This window comes from Pistacia vera, unplaced genomic scaffold (assembly GCF_008641045.1).
Source record: "Pistacia vera cultivar Batoury unplaced genomic scaffold, PisVer_v2 Contig398, whole genome shotgun sequence".
Classification (NCBI taxonomy): Eukaryota; Viridiplantae; Streptophyta; class Magnoliopsida; order Sapindales; family Anacardiaceae; genus Pistacia; species Pistacia vera.
This window is the reverse complement of record NW_022196221.1, coordinates 23,570-38,306: the sequence shown is the minus strand read 5'-3', so window position 1 is coordinate 38,306 and position 14,737 is coordinate 23,570. Positions and strand designations below refer to the sequence as shown.

At 35.0% G+C, this 14,737-nt stretch overlaps 1 protein-coding gene across 1 annotated transcript; it reads left to right on the top strand.

Moving 5' to 3' along the window:
- The first annotated feature begins 90 nt into the window (after positions 1 to 90).
- Positions 91 to 702, top strand: LOC116141337. The gene has a single exon (XM_031426855.1). The coding sequence runs from the start codon at positions 91 to 93 to the stop codon at positions 700 to 702; it is 612 nt and encodes a 203-aa protein (XP_031282715.1).
- The last annotated feature ends 14,035 nt before the right edge of the window (positions 703 to 14,737 follow it).

Here is a 14,737-nt window from a genome sequence, read left to right as displayed (position 1 = left end):
CTACAGACTACTTCTATGATCTAACAGAACAAAAATCAAAAAGCAATTCGTCAACTCCTCCATAGCCTCTCAGATCACAGAATAGCCACAATGGAAAAGCCAATTTACAGAACGAAAGACGAGGGGTTGGCGCAAATTTTCTCATCGAAGGTGCTTCCTAGGCTACGAAGACTCGAGTTTTTTGGGATTATAATGGCTGCTATCGTACTTTTAGCTGTAATATTAGGTGTACTTGCGCTAACTGTATTTCGCTTCAAAGTTCCTGACATTAAGTTACGTGCAGTAACCATCGACAATTACAGTAATTTGTCCGGGACACTAACTCGCTTCAACTTGACGATAAGGGAAGAAATTGTGCTTAAGAATCAAAATTTGGGGGAATTCAAATACGATAAAAGTGAGGCAATCTTATCTTATGGAGGTAAAACTATTGGAGAAGAGGAGATTTCAAGCGGGTGCATTGAGTTGAGATACACAAAGTTGGTTGTTGTGTTGATAGAACCTAAGTTTGAAGGTTTAGGGAGTAATCAAAATTTGGGTGGTGGCACCAATTCTGGGATTTTGACATTTAACAGCTACATTAAGTTGAGTGGAAAGGTGAATTTGATGATGATAAGTATTAAGAAAAGGACTAGAGAGATGAATTGCACTTTGAAGATTAGTTTAGTTAGGCAAGCAATCCAAGACTACTACTGCCACTGATATATATTTCCCACTATCTCCTACTCCTTCCACCTTTTTATTAGTTATTCAATTCATATATGTGGCCTTTATTTGAGAATTGTGCCTATATTTCTACAATTCTTGGTGCTATTTATTTTGTGTAATACTTTTTAGATTGACATTAAGGTGCCGTCGGAATCATAATCATTTCATTTTTTTTTTTTTTTTTGTTTTTTACTTCTTTTCTATATGGTGTTGATAGGACTATCAGCTCAGCTGAGCTGAGCCCAACCAAGCCGCTCGCGAGTTGGTTCAGCTCGACTTGTTAAATATTAGAACTCGGCTCGAGTAATAATTGTAATAGATGTTGAGCCGAGTGCGATTTTACCCCGGTTCGGCTCGACTAGGCTCGCAAGTCAATAGTGACTCGTTTAGGTTTTTATGCGATAGTTACAAGTAATAGGTCTGTTTTATAATTTGACATGCAAAAGGTTTAAAAAATCGTAAATTAACCCCCAAATCCCAATTAACCCAAATCGCAAAAGCCAATTTCCCCAAATTCGTAAACCTTATTTTCAAATCAACTAAACACCCATTTGACTATCGACCCTAAACATACTCAGCAAATTGCCAATGACCGTCGCTTCCTGTCGCCTTCTCAATTGTCGACAGCACCGGATTTTGCAGAGAAGTTGTGAGGTGTTTGTTAACTGCCATTTTTCAATTGCAACAGGTTTGTTCCTTCGCAAAATCCAAATTTTTTGTGACTAATTTGAATGGCAATGCATGGTGTAATGTTGATCATATTAGAATTAAACACTGCAGTTCCTCTTGTTTATGTTTTTCCTAAGATTATGGTCTATGTTTTTCCTAAGATTATGATCGCGGTCAAAAAATTTCTGGTGTGAGTTGAAAAAATTGTTTCTTATTAATGACATAATTCATGTGGTGTTATTCCTTGCTCATAATGTTAATTGTCTTTGCTCTGATTGAAAAGTAAATTTATAGAAATGAAAGGATTTGCAATGAAGTGGGTGGCATTCTTGGAATCTCATCAATTCATTCTTTACTCGGCAGCACAGTTGTTTCAAATATCTTATTTCTAACTTCAATTAGGAACATAATTTTAGGTTTTGAGGGCTTTGATGCCCTTTATTGGCTCGGAATACTGTGCTCCCTTCCCGAACCCATCCAATTAAAGTATGCACTTTTCTCTTATTCATTTTTATAGTTGTGTTTGCAAACAGGTTCAAATGGTTTTCCTCTTTTCATTTCAAATATATGTTCTTGACTAATACCCCCACCCCCATTTTCTCTGTCAAGAAGATTACAAAGTTCTAAGTTTATTAAAATCTTAACTAGTCGTATTAAGATTTCTGTTATTCTCCAAGAGTTTCTGAATACTTTGTTTAGTATGTATAAATATGATGGAATTTTAAAACTTTCATTAAGCGATTGAAACTGTACAGATAAGAATCCTTGCAGCAACAGGACACGTCCTTTTTTTTATTTCATAATCTTTTAGACAAATGGCGAAGAAGCTTACTAGTGATTATAGGTTCTGCTTAAGGATTAGCTTTATTCCAAATTGGTTGCACTTGTTTTGGTTGCTGCATAATAGTAATAATATGCATAATTAGCTTTATTCCACTTGTTTTGGCTGTTGTTTGCTTGGTGGGAAAACTTTAATATTATGTTGATATTATTTGCAATTGAGTTGACATTTTAAGTTTTTCACATGTATCCTAAGTTTTATAGTATGAATTTGTGGTTAATAAATTGTGTTAGGCAGGATTGCTTACAAGTTTTATTTGCTTTTTACAGGTATGGCCTCAACATCCACTAGCCAGCCGACATTGGATGATTTAACTCCCCATAACTGGGTTGATGAAACAACGAATACGCAACCAAGTGTTACCAAATCAAGGTGCAAATAATAATCTCTTGAAAAGGAGAAAGAATGCTAAGACATCTACCATATGTACTAAATTTATAGAAGTGGTCCTTCCTAATGGTGTGAAGAAGGCAAAGTGTATCCATTGTAAATATAAGCTTAAAATGACTGCATCTGGAAGCATTGCACAGTTTACAAGACATTTACAAAGGCATGTGAAACGAGCAGCTTCCATTAGGCAACAACATATTAATTTTCCCCCAGCTGATTCTAGTGCTAGAGCATTTGTCCTTCCTGCTCTTATTGGCAAGTTTGACGTGATGGTGATGAGGGAATTAGTTGCACAATTGCTGCTTATGCATGAGCACCCATTTACCATTGTTGAGGAGGAGGGTTTGAACAACTTGCTGAAATATGGAATTCCAGAATGGTCTAGAGTTTCGCACAATACATGTAAAAATGATTGTGCGAAGGTATATGAAATGGAGAAACAAAAGTTGAAGACATTGCTGGAAAGTATGAGGAGGATTAATTTGACCACAAATTTATGGAATGTTGACAACCAAAAGATGGAGTATATGGTTTTGATAGGGCACTAGATAGATGATAATTGGAGGTCGAACAAATATGTTCTTAACTTTACTCATTTACCTCCTCCAGAAGGTGGTAAATGAGCAAAGTTAAGAATGATGTAAAGGTAGTAAAAGGTGGTGTGCATATTATGCAGATGCAATTTACTGATGCTTGACAGAATGGGAAATTGAAGACAAGGTCTAGACAATATCAGTGGACAAATCTAGTAGTCATGATGATGCAATTAGGGTGTTGAATGAAAATTTTACAATGACAAGGCAGCTGAGTTGTGGGGGTAAAATGTTTCATGTCAGATATTGAGCACACATCTTAAACTTGCTAGTGCAAGATGGGCTTTGGCAGATTAGCCATATCATCTACAAGATCAATGAAAGTGTGATATACATCAATGGTTCGGAGGGTAGGCTAAAGGTTTTTGCAAAGATTGTGCAACAATTACATTTGTTGTGTCGAAAACTTATCCTTGATTGTAAAACAAGGTGGAATTTAACCTATGACATGTTGCCAACTACAATTAAGTTTAAAGAAGTGTTTCCAAGATTCCAATAAGGTATATGGGTTACAAACATTCTCTAGATGATGAAGATTGGGTGAAAGTAGAGAAAGTTTGTGAGATACTAAAGATTTTTAGTACGATGATCAATATCATCTCCGGGAGTAATTATCTAACATCAAATGTGTTTCCAAAGCAAGTATGTATAACCAAAATCTTGTTGGATAAAAATAGTGAAAGTGAAGATGATTTCCTTGGACACATGGTGAGAAAAATGAAAGAGAAGTTTGATAAGTACTGGAGGGAATGTAATTTGTTGATGGCTGTGGCAACTATATTGGACCTTAAGTACAAAATGAGGTTGATTGAGTATTCTTTCCCTAAGATGTATTCTGAATTTGATGCACAGGCAAATGTTACAACTGTCTAGGATGCCTTGTATAAGATATATAAAGAATATGTTACTGATAGTCACTCATCTGGTGCAGCCTGCAGAGGTACAAGTGAAATGGTTGGAGTTGGAGTAATTCCTGAGGGGTCTGCGGGAGGAGAAGCCTCAAAATGAGAATTTGATGATTTTCTAGATGAGGTTGAAACTATTGAGCCAAATAAATCTGAGTTGGATATTTATCTAAGTGAGGGATGTTCTAAGTGTCAAAATGATTTTGAAGATTTCGATGCTTTGGATTGGTGGAAGGCGAATGCTTTGAAATACTCTATCTTATCTAGGATGACTCGTGATATACTAGACATTCCAATCACTACGGTGGCTTTAGAGGCTACTTTCAGTGCCGGTAGTAGAGTTATTGACACGTATCGATCTTCGTTGTCTCCCTAAATAGTGGAAATGCTATTATGTGGAGCCGATCGGTGTCGCATTTTAAATGGAGTGAAAAAAAAGAATCACGGTACATTTATTATAATATATTTATGTATTTATTCTACAATTACTCTTATTTCATTCGAACATTAATATTAACTTTTTTTTCTGTTTTAAATTTCAGATACAGAAGAAACCATTGGAGATTCAACTTCTTGAAGTTTGAGTTGTGTGATGTGTATTTTGATGATTCATTATGTTTGTTTTGGATGATTTTTGTATTTTGATGGAAATTTTTGTTTCTTTTTGTTTTTTATTGTATAATTTGTTATGTAATACCTACTATTGATTTGGATGCAAATTTACAAGGAATTGGATTTGATTTGTGTAAAAAAGAACTGCAGGTTTAAAAAAAGGGGCAATTTCGAGATGTAATCGAGCTTAATTGAGTTGAGTTAGTCGAGCTCACTCGAGTCGAGTCAAACAAGCTTGAGTCGAGTTACAATCCGGCTCGACTATAAATGAGTCAAGTCACGAGCTGAAATTTTTTGACTCGACCGACTCATGACTTGACTTAAACTCGACTAATAATACACCAAGTGAAGCTCGTTTAAGGTGAAACTCAACTCAACTCAACTCGGCTCATTTATAGTCTTAGGAGCATAGGTCATTCCATGTCAGAGTGGAGGTCCACCTCAACATCTTTGATAGAGGAAGCGAAACAACCATTCTAGTGTTTGATAAAGTTGTGTCAACACTCGTGTTGCAGAGGCCAACAAGAACCAAGGCTAACAACCGTTTTCAGTCGTCCACAGAAAAATCATTGCTCGAAAGATCCCTCATCACCCTTTTTAGGGCTTTTAGGGACAAAATGTCACGAGCTTTAATTATCGGATCACAAACATCCTTCAGGTCCAAAGTTGAGGCGGTCTTTGTCCGAAGGTTGTCTAGGAGCTTGCTGCTCATGAAGGGAATCCCTGAGGCCTTGGAAGGGCTCAGATGAGGAACACTCGAAAGGGCTCTTCAGAGGCTTAAGGAGGCTCAGGAGTCACCTTTGGCAAGTGGTAAACATGGCTAAACTCACAACACTTTAGACACCGCTTTGGCTTCCATTCATACTCGACATCAATTGAGATTGATTCGCTCTCAATCTTGAAAGTAAACCAATGTAGGGTAGGCTTGGCGGAATCAATCTCCACACACACTTGAGCATAATCAAGTTGGGTGAACTCATAGGTCGATTGGTCGCACAATAACGGGCAACCAACTACACCGAACGCATAACCCAAACCCTAATAAGTCTATATAGCAAAAGGCAATCTTGACAATCGGATTTAGACTGGGACTTTAGTGACCTAGGAAGATCCAGGAGATTCATAAGGTTTCCATTGAAAGAGGATAATGTGTTTTCCCCTAAACATCCAAGGGTCATCTACTAAATCTAAGCGAAAGGTAGCTTCGTCCCTGAAACGGAAGTAGAAACAGTTCCCCCTGGATAGGACTTGTCGAAGTCCATAAGTTGTCCACACACATGTCGCAATGGACTTGACGGTATAGAAAGGCATCTTGCATCCGGAAAAAAAGCCCTCAAGGCAAAGCTGTCATTGGGCTTGACCCTTCTTAAGCAAATCAATCAGAAGCAAGATATCTAAATTATCACCTTCCACATTATGGTGAGAATAGGGAAGAATGAAATGGGACTTGAAATTAGTGACCCATAATTTTTCAGCCCATGAAGAATTAGGCTAAGATGGACTGCTTTAGGAGGGGGTAGTTGATTGGCGTTGGCTTGGGTGGGGATTAGAGGTGTAAGGGTATGATTTAGTAAAATTGGGCATTTTGTCAAACAGATGGAAGGGGCAAGAAAAGGGTGATTTTTGAGTAAAGGGAGGGGTGGAAAGGGGGTCAGGATGGTTTAGCGGGTGTATGAGGGGAGGTGGTGGATGGGAGCGAGAGGCAAAACCCTATATAAAAAAAAGGTTGTTTGCAGTAGGTCTATGCTCGCACTAGGCCCTTGGGCTAATTAGGGCCTTTTCTCGAATAGGTTGTGGGCACAACTTTGAACTCCAATTTTTGACGATCGGGAAAAAAAAAAAAAGACCAAACAACATACCACCACAAACAACAAAAAATAGTGATTCGGGTGATGCGTTTGATCGAGGTTGGAAGTACTCCAATCGATCAGAATTGGACCACAAATTTACCTAACTTCGCAGAATGGCAAGAAGGTGATGGCCGGAAAAGGTGAGAGAAAACGGCAAGTGGGGGTATGGGTTTTGAAGAGGATGCCAACAGGAGTTCAATGGTGGTTTCAGAAGTGATTTTGGAGATTGGGATCAGCCGAAAAAACCAAAAAAACTAGTAGCTTCAGGCGATGCTAGCATGGGCCAGATTCAATTAATGTGAGCCCACCTAAAGCCAAAAGGAACGCTAATGTGAGCCACGCTCAAATAAAAAAAAAAAAAAAAAAAAGAGAGAGAGAGAAAAATGCTCTCAATTTCAATTTGTCATCTCCCAAATTTTGCGCTTCAATGAAAAAAAAAAAGAGAAAAAAAATTCTTTCAATTTCAATTTACGTTACCCCAAATTTTACAAACCCTAACCACGCCTTCCAATGAACAACCACCAGTAGTTGCGCCTTCCAAATGATGACCACCATAATTACTCAACAATCTTTTCTTCTCCAATGCGTTTCTCCTTCGTCTTCCTTTGCCCCCACCACCACCGTCACTCCCTCTTTCTTACCCTCTCCTCTCGCCACTTATTCTCTTTCTTCCCTTTTCTCCCTCCTCCTCCTCCATATAAGTATAGTGACGTTGTGTCTGAAAACAATCACCCAGGTTTGGTGGTTCGTGTGGACATGGTCGACAAGCTAACTAGCTCATATGCTTCATACACTACATCCATTCTGCATCGGGTTTTGCCTAAGTTAGAGACGGGTGAATGCCAATACATACGAGAATCTTGTAAGTAGTGGCTTGCTAACTTATTTATGCGACTGGTTTTGATCCTCCAATGTTAATTTTTTTTTTTTTTTTTTTTTTTTGAAATTTGCCACAAGTTTACAATGCATGATATGGGCGTTTCATCATAACAAACTTGGATAAGTAGTCATATAGTTGCTGCGGAGGTTAGAATTAGTACTAGTGAACTGACATGCCCTATTTACATTTCAGGCTACTGTTGATCTTACCATCATTATTTCACTTGCATTCTTTTAATTATTTATAAGCTTTTGTTCTTTGGTTCCAGGTCATGGCTAAATACCATCCATATGGAGTAATTACTGTGTTTGATTCCTTGGTTTGAATGATGCAAGTAAAATGAGAGAAAATGTTACTCTCTTCTCTTATTGATGTGAAATTCACCATATGATCTTTCTTGCAGGGTTTCTCAATAAATCATCCTTTAATTTCAACAGATTCTGCTTACATGTATCATGTTGGGTGCAGAGTTAGACTGGATGTATGTATTATAATTTAATGCTCATTTGAACTTACGTTATTTTGCTTGGATGAATTTTCTTAACTGAAGATGTTTTTCTTTAACTGAAATAATGCATGATTTGATAAATTGTGACGTAGCGAATTAGTTGTAGGGCAGTTAGATCTTAACAATTAGGCCATAATAGGGTGATTGTGGTTGGAACAACAGACGATAATTAGGTTTAAGGTGATAAGGGTTGGCTTTTAATGTATGCTTTATGAGACTACTGCTTAATACTTAAAAGCCTTAAATGGTTAATCATTTCGTCGCACTACAACTTACCTCCAGTTCTCCTCAAAGAAACATTGCTTCAACCTTTCTCTATACCTTTCTCTATAGGTTGATTATTCAAAAACATAATTGTTTGTTCTTGTGAATCACTTTGCTTCATAGTTCTCCTTCTTTGCTTTAAGTTCTTAAAGATCATTTGTTTTCTTTAATTTTTTGTTGTGTAGCCACTAGTTGAAGCAGTGATGTTGGTAGATTTAGAGCTAGATACTACAAGTGTTATTTCTTGTTTCACAATAATTTATAATTCGTATGCTTTTAATGATCATTATTATAATTTACGCATCATATTTGATCTCATTGCAAGTGAATTTTGTTCCGAACTTTGACGCATCTGTCAAAGAGCCCTCAATTCTGCCTGCTCGACTCCCAAATCTGTTACTAAATGGATCATTTGGGATTGTGGTGACTTCTTCTAACTATTTTTCACTTAGTTGTGCATTTTGTTCGATTTTCATTGTTCCTGCTACTTTCTCTCACGAACAGTGTTTATTTCAGGTATGAGTAAAAATTTTTTATGTCATATCATTTTATGTTTTATAGGTTGGCATATCAATCAACATGCCTCCTCAAAATCTTGGAGAGTTTGTTGACGTGTTTTATGCACTGATTCATAATCCAGAAACCCTAGTAACTTCCCCTCTCTTTCTTTGGTTCTTTATAGTTCTACTTGCTATATAAGTGTTAGTATTTTGGCTAATTTTATTGTCACTATTATTGATAGTTGTAATAAATGTTGATTTTCACATTATCTCGCTTTCTATTAGGTGCAAGAATTACTAGAATATATGTTTGGGCCTGATCTTCCAACTGGAGGGATTATAATGGGAAATAGTGGGCAAGTTTTTCCTCGCATATTGACTATATATCATTTATTGCAATTATAAACTATCAATAATTTCATTGCAATTCATTCAAAATGTTTGTAATATCATGATTTTTTGTAAATTCAACAAATGTAGGGTCTAATATAAAATCTAATTGTGAATATATAGAGAAAACAATAGAGTCAGGAATTGAAAGGGTTGTTTAGGAGCATGATTTATCAATGTATTCAAACAAAAGGAACATAGTTCGTTTCCACTATGTCATGACTCTATCAGACATAGCTAATAGGTATGACACATGCGGCCTCCTCAATATTGTCTCTGATAGTGTGTAAATAAATAGAGTGAAAGAGAAAAGCATGTCAACCAACCAGTGAGTATTCCAAGTTCAATTTGGACATCAAATCATTCTTATGATTTCCATCAAACATTATGCTTGAGTATAAGTATTGTTAGAAACATATTTTTTCAATGCGGTATAGCCTTATTTAAATCCTGAAACTGTTTTGTGATTAGTGTCCTAAGATTTAATTGTTTTGTCAAGGATCTTAAGTACATATCGATTTGGGAGAGGATGTATTATTATTAGAGGAAAAACTGATGTTGAATTGCTCGATTCCAAGACAAAGAGGATGTCAATTATTATAAAAGAGGTGAATATCTTGGTTTTCCTTAAGGGTTTTGACAGATGTGCGTATTAATTTTCAAATTGGCATTGAAATGTTAAGTTCAGAGTAATGATATTACTTAATTTTTTTTCGAATGAAATAGATTCTTTACTTAGTCAAAAAAATCCTTTATGACCTTGTTGAGAGTAGGGATGGGTACAGGCTGGGCCGGGGCGGGGTTGGGGACCCTTGTCTCCAACCCCGACCCGTAAGCCTAAGGGGATTCCCCGATCCCGGCCCGAAGCCCGTTTGGGGAATCCTTGAAAAAAGCCCGTTCCTCAAATGGGGATTTCAGGGATTCCCCAAATTCCCCGTTTGGGGCTTTTTTGTATTTTTGTATCCTTAGTTTTATTATCCTTTTCTCCAAATTATATATACCAACAAAAAAAAAAAAAAATTAAATATATAATATACATATTAAACGTAAAGACTATATCATAAAAAAAAGAAATTAAATATATAATGTACATATTAAATATAAAAATCATCATACTAATATACAATGTATAATGTCAAATGTATACCATATATAATATATAATATATAATGTTGAATGTATAATTTTTGTTTCATAGCATTAACGTATATATATATATATAATGATTTATTATATTTAATCTAGTTTTATTTATTACCTATTTGTATATAGTTTCATAAAATACTTACATAATTATAATTTGTCATTGTATAATGTATAATTGATTTTCAAATATTAAAATTATTATAGGTATATATGATTGATTTTCAATTATTAAAATTAATATATATATATTTATAATGATTTATTATATTTAATCTAGTTTTATTTATTATATATTTGTATATAGTTTCATAAAATACTTACACAATTATAATTTGTAATTGTATAATGTATAATTGATTTTCAAATATTAAAATTATTATAAGTATATATGATTGATTTTTAATTATTAAAATTAATATATATATATATAATATACGGGCCGGGGAATTCGGGGCCGGGCCGAGGCAAAACCTATCCCAGCCCCGGCTCGTCCCCGAATTCTGGGGACAATCTTTGGCCCGATCTCGACCCAAAGCCCGAACGATTCGGGGAAAATCCGCCCCGTTCTGGCCGAGTCGGGGGCGAGTCCCCGCGAGCCGGGCTTTGTGCCCATCCCTAGTTGAGAGCAAGGTAAATGTATTTCTAAAATGTTTATTTCTCTTTGTATTTGTTTTCATCAACAAATAGAGGAACAACAATTGTGACTTGGCTATACTACATGTTTACTAGCCATATTTGATTAATGTGGTTGTTTTTTAGCAAACCTTTTACTTGCATGTGTTGCTTTATTCTATTTAACAGAGGTTAAATGGCGTCAATGATATCCGAGATGAAAGTGATCGTTATAGAATGCGTATAGTCATTGAGGGATGATAATATCAATTAATATGCTCTTCTTAACATTTCCTAGTTGTTTCATGTGACTATTATTTATGATTTCTTTTTTGCTAAAATATCTTTGACTGAAAGAACTCTGATTAATTAAGTTATCTAATCCCTACAACTACAACGGGGAGCTGACCCATCAATCATTTTAAACAATCTTCATCGTCAGACGCCTCTATAATCTAGTTTTATCAAACATGATGTGGTGAGTGGTTTCTTTTCTACCATCAAGACTATGAAATGAAATAAATTATTTTGAAGTCTAGTATTACTTTTCATCCAGTATGGGTTGATTGCTTATCTATGGAGATGATGTGGAGGATTTAGAAGTTTGTGAAAAGCTAGCTATGTTAATTTACGTCCAATAGGATATAGAACTTTCTTATATATCGCACAATCTGATGTAGTTCTTGCCTTATATTACAGTATACTGAATGGAAAACCCAAACAGATGGGTCTAAAAGATGTACTTCAGGTGATTGCTTGTCTCGTGTTTCTTCACATCTCTCTCTCAAACTTTCAAGTGCAATTTTACTTTGTATTTTTGTGTCTTTTAGTGATAAAATTTCTTGTAATTTCATAGTTTACCATTATTTTCCGATAGAACACCACTCCTCTGTGTGTGTGTGTGTGTGTGTGTTATGTTTCAAGACGATACACTTAAAGAGCACTATTGCACCAACTATCAAGCAACAATAACAACAATAAAATGAAATGAAAACAGAAAAATAAAAGATACGATTAAGCTTCAAGGGTCAGCCACCTCCTTTTCCCTTTTGTTAACTTTTTCAAGAATATCCACAAATCCCACTGTCCTACCCTTTTATTCTCTTGACACCTTTTCTAATAACAAAATTCTTTACTCTCTTAGTGCCATGAGTCCTCCCCAAACGCACTCCTAACACTCACGCATCAAGAGTTTTTCTGCCCTTACACAAATATTCCCTTACTTACCACCCTTACTTCTCCTATTATAGACCAACGTACCAATCATCTCATCATTTTCTTTTGTTTCTTTTATCTTGTCAGACTTTCTTATATTTTATTCTCTCTATCCACAAATCCCACTGTCATACCCTTATATTCTCCTGACCATTTTCTCATAACAAAATTCTTTACTCTTCCACTCTCTTAGTGCCATGAGTCCTCCCCAAACGCACTCCTAAGACCATCTCCAACCCATTGCACCAATTTGGTACAATTTTACACCAAATTGGTGCAAATTTTGGTGCAAAACACTATTCCATCTCCAACCCACAACACCAAATACTACACCAAAAAGAATATTCTTTAAAATATTCTTATTTTTTCTTTTATTGTAATAATCAACAATTAATCTATTTCACTCATTATTTTTGTATATATTAATTAAATATTGGGAATGATATTTTTATTAAATAATAATTATTTTGAAAATTATACTAATTTAATAAAATTAAGCATTATTTATCAAATAAATATTTTTTAAGAAAATCATTACATCTAATATAAAATGATACAAAAAAAAAAAAAAAAATGAGCAAGGATTTGAATTCTATAACCGATCCAAGCTACGTGAGTTTTTTCAAAATAAGCAATTAAGAATTATGCAAAAAAGAGTTCAACAACAAGGTCAAGGATCTCAAAATAACTCTAGTTCTTTTTAATATTTTGATAATCTTACGGATCCGGAACTAATCTACTGGAATATTAAATTGTTATTTTAGTTTATGTTGTATTTTCTTTTAATTTTAGTGTTTTAAATTAGTGTTAATTTTTATTTTGAGTTATTGTAGTTTAATATTTGCATTGAATAAAGTTCTATTTTTAATTTTTCATCATTTTTTAAATTATATCATTATTATAAATAAAATCAAATTAAATTAAAAAAATACTCAAATTTGGTGTGATTTTTGGTGTAAAATTTATATTCAAATTAACTTAACAAAATTAAAAAAAAAAAAACAAAAAAAACCAAAATTAAAAAAAATATTTTTTTTTTATTTGTGCAATTTGGCGCGGCACGTAGCACTACGCCAAAATGGCGCAGTGTTTAGGTGGGTTGGAGTACCAACCCACGCCAAATTGGTGTTTTTTGCACAATTTGGCGTGGGTTGGAGATGCCCTAACACTCATGCATTAAGAGTTTTCTACCCTTACACAAATATTCCCCTACTTACCACCCTCACTTCTCCTATTATAGACCAGCATACTAGGTATCTCATTTTCTTTTTGTTTCTTTTATCTGTCAGGCTTTCTTATATTTTAGATTCTTTATTACGTAAAGACATGCTAGGTTCAAGCTTTACGATTGTAGAAGAGAAGACCTATTTTTGAGGTATGTTATGGTTTTTACTATATGAATATGCAAGATGTTTGAGGGTCCCATCAACACGATTGGTCTTTTTCGTATGATTGCATATGTGGATTAGTTGGTTGGTTCTCCAACACTTAAGTGAAGTTCATTGCTTTATCTAGTGAGATGATTTATTTCCCATCATAGGTGATGTTTATGTCTATTTAAGTGCATGGCATGTGGTTGGTTTGCATTATGTAATGGTTTACATCTGTTACACATGTATCTTTAGGGCATCATGTGATATTGGATAATAAGTCTAGAGTGCTTCAAATAGTTGAAGAAAACTTCTAGTGATGTAGCCAAGATGGATCTCTAAGGAATGGTAGGTTTCCCAATAAACTTATTCTTTTCATATTGTCTTATGACATACTTCTTTTCTAAGTTTTATTGTGGTATTTTATGTCTGGTAGAATGGTTTTGTTTTCTAATAAATATTACTTCCTAGGATTTGAATTTTATTTATACTAGGGTGGCGTAGAACTGTCCGCAGAGTGACGGTCTTAGCTAGGCTCATTAAATGCTCGAACTCAGCTCGAGTAATACTCGTAATAGGTGTCGAGCCGAGTCGAGTTTACCCCAATTGGGCTCGACTAGGCTCGGAGTCAATAATGATTCGTTTGGGTTTTTATGCGATAATTATAAGTAATAGATCTGTTTTGTAATTTGACGTGCAAAAGGTTTAAAAAATCACAAATTAACCCTAAATCCCAATAACCCAAATTGCAAAAACCAATTTCCCAAATTCATAAACCCTATTTTCAAACCAACTAAACACTTAACCGATTACCGACCCTAAACGTACTCAGCAAACCGTCATTGACCGCTACTTCCTGTCGCTTCTCAATCACCGATGATGCCAGATTTTGCAAAGAAGTTGTGGGTGTTCATAACTGCATTTTTCAACTGCAACAGGTTTGTTCCTTTGCAAAATCTAGATTTGTTGTGACTAATTTGAATGGCAATGCATGGTGGTAATGTTGATCATATCGGAATCAAACAGTGCAGTTCTCTATTATTCTTTGTTTTTGTTATTCCTAAGTTATGGTCGCCGTCAAAAAATTTCTGGGGGTTGAAAAAATCAAATCATTCTTGATTTCCATCAAACATTGTGCTTGAGTATAAGTATTGTTTGAAACATATTTTTTCAATGCGGTATTGTCTATTTAAATCCTGAAATGTTTGTGATTGTGTCCTAAGATATAATTGTTTGTCAAGGATCTTAAGTACATGTCGATTTGGAGAGGATATATATTATTAG